Below are 10,667 nucleotides of genomic sequence, written 5' to 3'. Positions count from 1 at the left end.
CAAAGATAGGCTAAAACTACTTCTCCAATAGAAATCCCTGATCACACTTTGAGGGGATGTCATGGTAACGTTGGCTAGCTGAGTGAATGCCAGAAACGTGTCCTTAGGTCTAACGGTCGTCTCGCGCTGAACTGTGCATGTGCAGGCTGTCAAATCAAAGTCGATCATTCGATAAAAAGTAGTTAAAAACGTGTCAGTTTGTCACTCACGAGGTTGGAGTAATAACAAGTTCAGCTACTTGAGACATTGGTTCGAATCTAGGTCGTGCCTTTATATTTTGAGAGAGAAAAAAAAAAAGTGAACTTCTCGATCTTGGCCAGCTCTGGTTATGTGCCTCTCAGATACCTATATCGAGACTTCCTAAATCCTAACAAAGATGGTGGATACAGTGCATTCGGAAAGTATTCAAACCCCTTGACCTTTTCCACATTTTGTTACGTTATAGCTTTACTCTAAAAGTGAGTAAATCTTTTTTTCTTTCATCAATCTACACACAATACCCCATAATGACAAAGTGAAAACAGGTTTTAAGAGAGTTTAGCAAATGTATTTTTTTTTAAGTAACAGAAATACCAGACAACATGCTTTGAGACTCTAAATTTAGCTCAGGTGCATCTTGTTTCTATTGATCATCCTTGAAATGTTTCTACATGTCATGTCCTGACCAGTAAAAGAGGTTGTTTTATTATTGTAGTGTGGTCACGGCGTGGCAGGGGGTGTTTGTTTAGTGTGTTTCGGGGTTTTGGTTTATGTTCTATGTTTTCTATTTCTATGTGGGTTTTCTAGTTTTTCTATATCTATGTTAGTTTTGGGAACAACCTCCAATTAGAGGCAGCTGGTTGTTGTTGCTTCTAATTGGAGGCCATATTTAAGTGGGTTTGTGGGTGGTTGTTTCCATGTATAGTGTGAGTACCTTACAGGACTGTTTTTCGTCGTTGTTTTTGTGTAAGTGTTTTGTTTTGTTTTGTTTTTTCTTCAATAAAAGGAAGATGAGCATTCACATACCCGCTGTGTTTTGGTCCACTCCATACGACGAACGTGACACTACAACTTGATTGGAGTCCACCTGTGGTAAATTAAATTGATTGGACGTGATTTGGAAAGGCACACACCTGTCTATATAAGGTCCCACAGTTGACAGTGCATGTCAGAGCAAAAACCAAGCCATTCGGTCAAAGGAATTGTTCGTAGTGCTCTGAGACAAGATTGTGTCGAGGCACAGATCTGGGAAGGGTAGCAAAAAAATTCCACAGCGTTGAAGGTTCCCAAGAACACAGTGGCCTCCATCTTTCTTAAATGAAAGAAGTTTGGAACCACCAAGATTCTTCCTAGAGCTGGCCACCTGACCAAACTGAGCAATCAGGGGAGAAGTGCCTTGGTTAGGGAGGTGACCAAGAACCTGATGGTCACTCTGACAGAGCTCCAGAGTTCCTCTGTGGAGATGGGAGAACCTTCCAGAAGGACAACCTTCTCTGCAGCACTCCACCAATCAGCATGGTGCATGGTAAAGCATGGTGGTGGCAGCATCATGCTGTGAGGAAGTTTTTCAGCGGCAGGGATTGGGAGACTAGTCAGGATCGAGGGAAAGTTAAATGGACCAACGTAAAGAGAGAGATCCTTGATGAAAACCTGCTTCAGAGCGCTCAGGATCTCAGATTGGGGCAAAGGTTAACCTTCCAACAGGACAACGACCTTAAGCACACAGCCAAGACAAAATAGCTGTGCAATGACGCTCCCCATCCAACCCGAGAGAGCTTGAAAGGATCTGCAGAGAAGAATGGGAGAAACTCCCCAAATACAGGTGTGCCAAGCTTGTAGCATCATACCTTAGACGACTCAAAGCTGTAATCGCTGCCAAAAGTGCTTCAACAAAGTACAGAGTAAAGGGTCTGAATACTTATGTAAATGTGATATTTCAGTTGTATTTTGTTAATACATTTACAAAAATGTCAAAAAAACTGTTTTTACTTTGTCATTATGGGGTATGTAGATTAATGAGGGAAAAAATTATTACATAACTTAAGAATAAGACTGTAACGTAACAAAATACCTTTCGAATGCACTGTAAATGAAGACAGTTCAGTTAGGCCATTTCCTTTATTTATTTTTGTCAGTTCCGGTCTGCTTAACTTGGACTCCAATGCAATAACAGCTGAGTCTGGTCTACTTAGTTCATTGACTTTCATTGATCCAGAAAAAAAACAGCGAGTAGTGTCTCTCGCTCCCACTTCCGTCTCTGATCCTAATTGGATAGCCATGACCCTAGGGGATTGGAGTTGACGGCTATTTTAAGGTTCACTCTACTGAAGTGTATGATGATGATAAAGAAGTCATTTTTTGAAATCTTTATTTAACTAGGCAAGTTAGTGAAGAACAAATTCTTATTTACAACGACAGTGTTCAGGGGCAGAACGACAGTTTCTTACCTTGTCTGCTCAGGGATTCGATCCAGCAACCTTTCGGTTACTGGCCCAACGGTCTAACCACTAGGCTACCTGCCACCCCAAAAAACACACGTTTAAACTTAAGTTGACCTGAATATTTTGATTAAAATCACAAAAATATTTTTGGCACTTTGACCCTTCATCTACTTGTCTAGGTAGGGGTAATGAACTTGTAAAAATACAACCCAGTACAACAACAAAAAACGAGACATCTACAATGCTCTGGGTAAATTTGACCCGCACTTTGACCTTTATAACTCTTGAATGGTGTGTCCTAGAAACAAGCTGCTTCCTGCACAGAGGCTGAGCAACATTTATTTGAAGTGGAGTAAAGGTTAAATAAAACGGAGTTGATGACGATCTGACTTTTCCCTGAACTTTTATTCTCCGGACCAAAGATCCTGAAGCTTCTGCTCATCACATTCTGTGCGTGTGTTTATTCTCTACTTTATCACAGTCCTTGCTCTGCTCTTAGAGAACAGGCTGCTCTGGCAAATGGTGCTGTTTAATAAAGATGGATCAAAGCTGAATCAGTGTCTGCAAGATCACATAATGAACCGACTATAATAGCATAGTATTACTGTAAGTATAGTATTACTGTAAGACAAAAGCACCAGTGCATTTTTCTCTCATGTGGCCAAAACTTAATAGGTCCACTAGGCAAAATACACAGGTAGGCTATGCTACACTTTGTTAACACTATCTGCTCCACAATTCACACAATGTACATCATTCAAAACAACACTGTAGGATAGTTTGAAACACTGTATAACTCAAGAAGATCAAACTGATTGAGATTAAATGGTTGGTATGCAGATACAGCATGGACGTTTCACCGGTAAAACTTGAAGAATTATCATTCTTGATTGACAGTGACAAATGTGAACTACATTGTTTTTAGAAGAAAAGGTCTGGGAAATGTCAGATCCGCAGCCACATTTTGATAAGGGAAACTGTACTTACTGTAATTTCCAAATTGGCCCAGAACATCAATCGTGTATAGTCTTTTCTAACATAATAGAAGGGTTAAGTAAAATATTATTTATAATATTTTTGTTTCAGTTCAAGTTCTAGTTCAAGTGCAACATGTATCTAACAATTGAACCAAAGTCAATTATCTAGGTTGCATTTATTAGGGCACACCGTAGAAAAAGGTTGTAAAACATCCTTCAATGGAAAATGAAAACAAGTGGTTCTTATTGGAGAAGTCCAGGTAGTCTCTCCCTGTATCTGTGCATTTCTTCCATTTGGTGCCTAATAAATACGACCCCCGACTCATTTTACAGGGCCACACTGTTCTCCACATTGTTGGGATTCAGGTAGGTATATGACAGGGGCAAAGAGACATTCCTGCCTTGGATTTCAAAGTTGCATTTCTTCATCACATCTTGAGTTTCGTGAATCAGTTTCAGAGGGGTCTTCTCGCTGAAGTGATCCTGATAGCCATTTCCAAGAGCAACCTAAGGAGGCAAGAGAGTTGATGAAATTTTAAATAACATGGAAACTGTTGTTTCATGAACCACTGAGGATATTTTAATTATGACTACTAAGGAAACGATTCGATTGGGATTGTTATGAAATGTTTTAAAGTCATAGAATATACTTTAATACAGTTTCTCTCATATACTCACATAGTCAGTGGACTGCGTGCTCAGAAGGTACAAAACTGCCATGCCATGGACGGTGGTATTGATGTCAGGGAAGGTCTTCAGCATGGTGCTCTCAGTACACTGCCCCTTAGTGGTGGGAGGTGGCTGTTGCAGGGAGATGGGGAAGTTGGGCATCCAGCCCCCAAAATCAAACTGGAATGACAAAATAGATCAAACTACTTTGCTTTTCCAATATAATACATCAGAAACATGGCAAACTAAAATCACACAATAGGTTTCATCACCTGTCCATTGCTGACTGCAGCATGTTGGACAGACACTGTGAAAATCACCATGGTGAGAAACTTGACCAGCTCTGTCACTGAACTGAAAGACTGAGGGATTCCTGCATGGAGAAGGTACAGTAAACCACTTCATTCAGACACTGTATTGACATTTTGCTAATTATCCGGGATATAGTTTTGGAATGTTAACCATGAAAGGGAAGTTGACCTAAAATCCAGAAATTCCCAAGTGATTCCATACATTGAAACTAATTTGGTGGAGTTTGCCCTCTCTCCCTTTCTCTCCCAGTAGTGCCGAATGCAGACAGCTGCAAAACCTAGTCACACGATACAGTATGTATCATTGTACACTGCTCGCTTTGCTTCATTGTCAGTGAATGAGTCAATCAGAAATCTATGGATTGTGGACAAATGCTTTGTTTTATTGAAACGTACAGCCGAATAAGCAATATTTTTTTGGGAATGGTATTTGTTATCTACCTAGCAACTACTTTGCTCTCTTCTGATTGGTCAGATGTTTGCTAATTGTTGGAAGCTAACAGGAGGTATTTTTCCATGGACATTGTAGATACTTTCACCAGCTAGCACAAGGATGAAGGACTCATCTGGACAGCTGGTAACAGCTAGCTACTATCTTTTTCTGAGAGACTTAGAGGATTACTGCAGTTTTTGTCACCTTTGCAAAAATGTTTAAGCTTATTTGCCAACTTTTTTCTACTTTCTTGGAACGTGTCTGAAACAGAATCTCTGAACAACAATAGTCCTGAACCTCTAGCTAATGCTAAACTAGCTGGACCATTAGACAATGCTAATCCAGCTGGACCTTTGGACAATGCTATTGACTTTGTAGCCCCCCCATCACTTCTCACGGCGCCTGAAAATGTACCTACCTACCACCAGCTTTTCAGGGAGATGGCACTTGGGTTGTTTGCTTGCTAGTCTTGTCGCTTTGAAGTGGCTGTGCAGGCAATGGACAATCTGCCAGATATGGAGTTGGACCTGTGCTAGCCTCAGTATTGCCCACACACCTAGCTGATTCAGCATTCCTCTACTGGGACAGCCTTTCGCTAATGGTTCAGAAGACCTACTCTGTTGTCAAGACCAAACTCAAGGAAGCCCTTGGCCCCAAGCACTCTCTTTCCATTCTTTCAGACACATGTGAATGCTTGCCCTAGGAAGCCTGGTGAGAGCTTGGATGTGTACATTGCTGACATCACTCGTTGCTTCTGGAGGCCTTCCCAGACTATGACCACAAGGGGAGAAGTTTCACCACTTTGCGGCCGGATTGGACCCAGCCTTGCAGGCGAAGATTCATGAAAATGGAGCGGAGGACATCGGTGATGTCCTGCTCGTCGCAAGTTGCTTTGAAAGAACACGTGCAGCTCTCCAACTACATGCTGCATACCCGCCAGTGGCACAGACCCCAGACTAGGTTGCTATGGTTCGTTCTAATGACACGGATGAGAAGCTCCTTCATGCTGTGAAATAGTTGACTCTCACTGTGAATAGCCTGAAGAGTGAAGTATGCCAGCTACAGGTGGAAAACCAGAACCTCACACAGTGTTTTGGCTTCTGGGCCGACAGGACGTCCACCCCATCCAATGATGCTGCCAGAAGAGCACTCGGCTTCTCACCAGACCATCAAACTCAACATCCATCATGAGCCTACTACTCACCTGAATGCCGTGGCCCAGAGTGTCACCGTCTGTAATTTATTGCCTCTCCAGAGTACTGCCAAGGCCAACGTGATTGGAGCTCTGATGGTGGAAGCTGTCGCTACTACTCTCTAGATTACCCACCAAAACTTCACTACCCAGACTACAGGCACCAGTCTGATGCAAGGGACAGATGACACAACAGCCTCCAAGGATAGAGGGATAGGTGAGCACTCATTACAGGTGCAGTGTACACTTCCAGTCCCCTGACAGACATTAGGCAGTCTAACGTGTCTGGTTCCACACAGCAGGAAAACAATCACTAGTTGTTTGTTAAGGAGCAAACTTCAGCCATTGCACCAGAGCTCCCTGTTGACACCCCACGATTCAAAATCCAAAAAGACAAGATGGCTTCCACAGAGGGTGTTTCAGCTAACATACTTGCCATCTTTGAGGGAATTGAAGTGTCTGCTCCTCTTGACACAGGATTGACCATTTCCATCATCAGTGAGGATTTCAGAACTTCACATCCAGCTCTGAAAAAGCGCGCCATGAAGACATCCGTTGCATTTGCTCGCTTTGTCAATGGACAATGTTTGGACAATGTTTGGACATTCCCTGGACTTTGTCAGTATGCATTTCCCCTAGGGAAAGAACATCTCAAGCATGAGTTTCAAGTTGTCAGAAGGGCCCACCATTCAGTGATAATAGGCTTGGTTTCCTGCAACAGCAACATGCCCTACTGGATATCAGTTGTGGAAGACATGCTGTACCACATCACCTTCCCTGGATGTTGCTGCACCTCTATGAAGATAGATGACTTGTGTCCATGCTGCTGTGCTGTTTGTTGCTACTTGGCTGCCTGCCAAACTTTTCAGTTTTACTTTTAATAACAGTTTCATCAAAATCTGCATTTAACACATTTAACCTCTTTGGGCTAGGGGGCAGTATTTTGACGTCCGGATGAAAAGCTTGGCCAAAGTAAACTGCCTGTTACTCAGGTCCGGAAGCTAGGATATGCATATAATTGGTAGATTTGGATAGAAAACACTCTAAAGTTTCTAAAACTGTTAAAAATAATGTCTATGAGTATAACAGAACTGATATGGCAGGCGAAACCCCGAAGACAAACCAGTTTTTCTAGGTGGCTCCCATTTTGGCTGTAGTGTTTTCATGCGCGTGGATGATTTGTTGTTTATCTCCGGTAAAGACAATAACGATTCTCTGTCTTACATTTTATCGTTTATTTACGTATTAGGGTACCTGAGGTTTGATTATTAAACATTGTTTGACTTGTTTGGAGAAGTTAATTGGTAACGTTTGGGATTCATTTTGTATGCATTTTGAAGGAGGGAAACCGGTGGATTATTGAATGAAGCACGCCAGCTAAACTGAGTTTTTGGGGTTATAAAGAAGGACTTTATCGAACAAAAGGACCATTTGTGATGTAGCTGGGACCTTTTGGAGTGCCAACAGAAGAAGATCTTCAAAGGTAAGGCTTTTATTATATCGCTATTTCTGACTTTCGTGGCGCACCTGCCTGGTTGAAAAATATTTTTCATGCTTTTGTATGCGGGGCACTGTTCTTAGATAATCGCATGGTGTGCTTTCGCCGTGAAGCCTTTTTGAAATCTGACACAGTGGCTGGATTAACAAGACGTTAACCTCTCTAGGGTAGGGGGCAGTATTTGCACGGCCGGATAAAAAACGTACCCGATTTAATCTGGTTATTACTACTGCCCAGAAACTAGAATATGCATATAATTGTTTGATTTGATTTGGATAGAAAACACCCTAAAGTTTCTAAAACTGTTTGAATGGTGTCTGTGAGTATAACAGAACTCATATGGCAGGCAAAAACCTGAGAACAACAAAAACAAAAAACAAAACAACATTTGTTATTGAAGTAGAAGTCCTGGGAGTGCATTCTGACGAAGAACAGCAAAGGTAATCCAATTTTTCTTATAGTAAATCTGAGTTTGGTGAGGGCCAAACTTGGTGGGTGTCAAAATAGCTAGCCCGTGACGGCGAGCTATCTACTCAGAATATTGCAAAATGTGCTTTTGCCGAAAAGCTATTTTAAAATCGGACATAGCGATTGCATAAAGGAGTTCTGTATCTATAATTCTTAAAATACTTGTTATGTTTTTTGTGAACGTTTATCCTGAGTAATTTAGTAAATTCACCGGAAGTTTGCGGTGGGTATGCTAGTTCTGAACGTCACATGCTAATGTAAAAAGCTTGTTTTTGATATAAATATGAACTTGATTGAACAAAACATGCATGTATTGTATAACATAATGTCCTAGGAGTGTCATCTGATGAAGATCATCAAAGGTTAGTGCTGCATTTAGCTGTGGTTTGGGTTTATGTGACATTATATGCTAGCTTGAAAAATAGGTGTCTGATTATTTCTGGCTGGGTACTCTGCTGACATAATCTAATGTTTTGCTTTCGTTGTAAAGCCTTTTTGAAATCGTACAGTGTGGTTAGATTAACGAGTCTTGTCTTTAAAATGGTGTAAAATAGTCATATGTTTGAAAAATTGAAGTTTTTGCATTTTTGAGGTATTTGAATATCGCGCCACGGGATTACACTGGCTGTTGAGTAGCAAGCGTCCCACCTAGCCCATAGCGGTTAAATATTTATATTTCTGTAATTTGAATTTCGCGCTCTGCAATTTCACCGGATGTTGTCGAGGTGGGTCGCTAGCGGAACACCTGCGCCAGAAAGGTTAACAACTTCTTCGTTTTTTCTTCGCTCTACTTTCTTCATTCAACTTTTTCACCCTGGATGCTTTATCGGGACATGATTCTACAGGACCTCCACCAGCCGAAAAACCTAAGTAGTAACATCTAACTGCAGTCGCTGTACTCATAATATACAGGAGAACTATCTCCTTATGGTGAGGATAGCCGTGTTGCAAGCCCAGCTTCAGATGCAATTGTTAGGCAAGGGCAATTTAAGTGTAGGAAAGAATGAAATAGCACCTGTGCCACCAGTAAGTATAGATAATAGTATAAATCCCTCTGCACAGTCTCCACAGCCGGACAATTTTCTCAAGGCTCCTGGAAACAAATGCTGTCGGCATGCTCAACCGGTGTCGCTCATTCAGCCGCCAGAAACTTTTAACCGGTTCTCCCCATTAAGCAGCGAGTCAGAGGCTGAGCCTTCTCAAGTCTCCCCTCCACGCGTTACGGGTTCTGAGCTGCCGAAGACTCCCACCATTGGCTCTGACAAATTGAAAACCCTAGTCATTTGCGACGCCATTACCCGCAATATTAGACTTAAAAATCATCATCCAGCGATCATAGACTGTTTACCAGGGAGTAGGGCTACAGACGTAAAGGCTAACCTGAAGAGGGTGCTGGCTAAGTCTAAAACTGGTGAGCATAGAGAGTATGGGGATATTGTTATCCACATTGGTACCGACGATGTTAGGATGAAACAATCAGATGTCACCAAGCGCAACATAGCTTCAGCGTGTAAATTCGCTAGAAAGATGTGTCGGCATCGAGTAATTGTCTCTGGCACCCTCCCAGTTAGGGGGAGTGATGAGCTCTACAGCAGTCTCACAACTCAATCGCTGGTTGAAAACTGTTCTGCCTGCGGCTATGGAACCATGACCTGTTCACCAGACCTGATATTTTCGACTCTCTCTCTCTCTCTCTACTCATCTGTTGTCTTGACCTCTGAATGATCGGCTATGAAAAGCCAACTTACATTTACTCCTGAGGTATTGAGTGGTTGCACCCTCTACAATCACTGTGATTATTATTTGACCTTGCTGGTCATCTATGAACATTTGAACATCGTGAAGAACAATCTGGCCTTAAATGGCCATGTATTCTTTTATAATTACCCAGAACAGCCAGAAGAGGACTGGCCACCCCTCAGGGCCTGGTTCCTCTCTTGGTTTCTTCCTAGGTTACTGCATTTCTAGGGAGTTTTTCCTAGCCACAATGCCTCTACATCTGCATTGCTTGCTGTTTGGGGTTTTAGGCTGAGTTTCTGTATAGTGACGTGCTGATGTAAAAAGGGCTTTATAAATACATTTGATTGAGACTAACTTGTCGTCTGCTCAAGTTCAGTCACTGAAATCGCTTCTCAAGAAGTACACAGACATCTTCAGCAAGAGTTCAGAAGACCAAGGTCGAACAGGCCTAATAAAACATTGTGTCCGCACAGGCAAAGCAATGCCTGTCAAACAGCGTGCCTACCGTGTGACACCAGACCAAAGGCAGGAAATATAGGACCAAGTTGACAAACTCTTGAAGACAGTTGTAATCGGAGGAAGCTACATTCTTTGGGCTGCACCAGTAGTTCTGTCCCCAACAAGGACAGATTCTGGCGTTTCTGTTTGGATTACAGAAATCTAAACTGGTTAGAAAAGCTAGACTGGTTCTCAACATGGGTACTGGCACGTGGAGCAGGAGGATCGAGAAAAGACAGCATTCACAACAGGAGGTGAGCTGTATGCCAATGAGACTGACCAATACTCCAGTGACATTCAAGAGAATAATGGAGTATGTACTGTGAGGCATCCGATGGAAAACATGTACTTGGATGATGTCCTCATCTACATCCGCTCCTTCGAGGAACACCTGCAGCACCTGGAAGTAATCCTCTCCAGGTTCCAAGCCAGCAGCCTGAAGCTGAACCCTGCCAAGTGTC

At 42.3% G+C, this 10,667-nt stretch overlaps 1 protein-coding gene across 2 annotated transcripts in view; it reads right to left on the bottom strand.

Annotated features, from left to right (window-relative positions):
* Positions 1-2,671: 2,671 nt before the first annotated feature.
* Positions 2,672-10,667, bottom strand: part of LOC106610314 (hydroperoxide isomerase ALOXE3) — a 31,903-nt gene continuing 23,907 nt past the window's right edge. For both annotated transcript variants that reach the window (XM_045722876.1, XM_045722875.1), the window contains 3 exons: positions 4,339-4,439; positions 4,076-4,246; positions 2,672-3,904 (listed from right to left, as the gene is read on the bottom strand). In XM_045722876.1, the coding sequence (XP_045578832.1) occupies positions 3,725-3,904; positions 4,076-4,246; positions 4,339-4,439 (452 nt within the window). In that variant the 3' untranslated portion in view covers positions 2,672-3,724. The remainder of the gene's footprint in view (positions 3,905-4,075; positions 4,247-4,338; positions 4,440-10,667) is intronic.

The sequence above is a fragment of the Salmo salar genome, chromosome ssa08 (genome assembly GCF_905237065.1).
Source record: "Salmo salar chromosome ssa08, Ssal_v3.1, whole genome shotgun sequence".
Lineage (NCBI taxonomy): Eukaryota > Metazoa > Chordata > Actinopteri > Salmoniformes > Salmonidae > Salmo > Salmo salar.
Note: the sequence above shows the minus strand (reverse complement) of the source record. Positions and strands in the feature narration are given on the sequence as shown.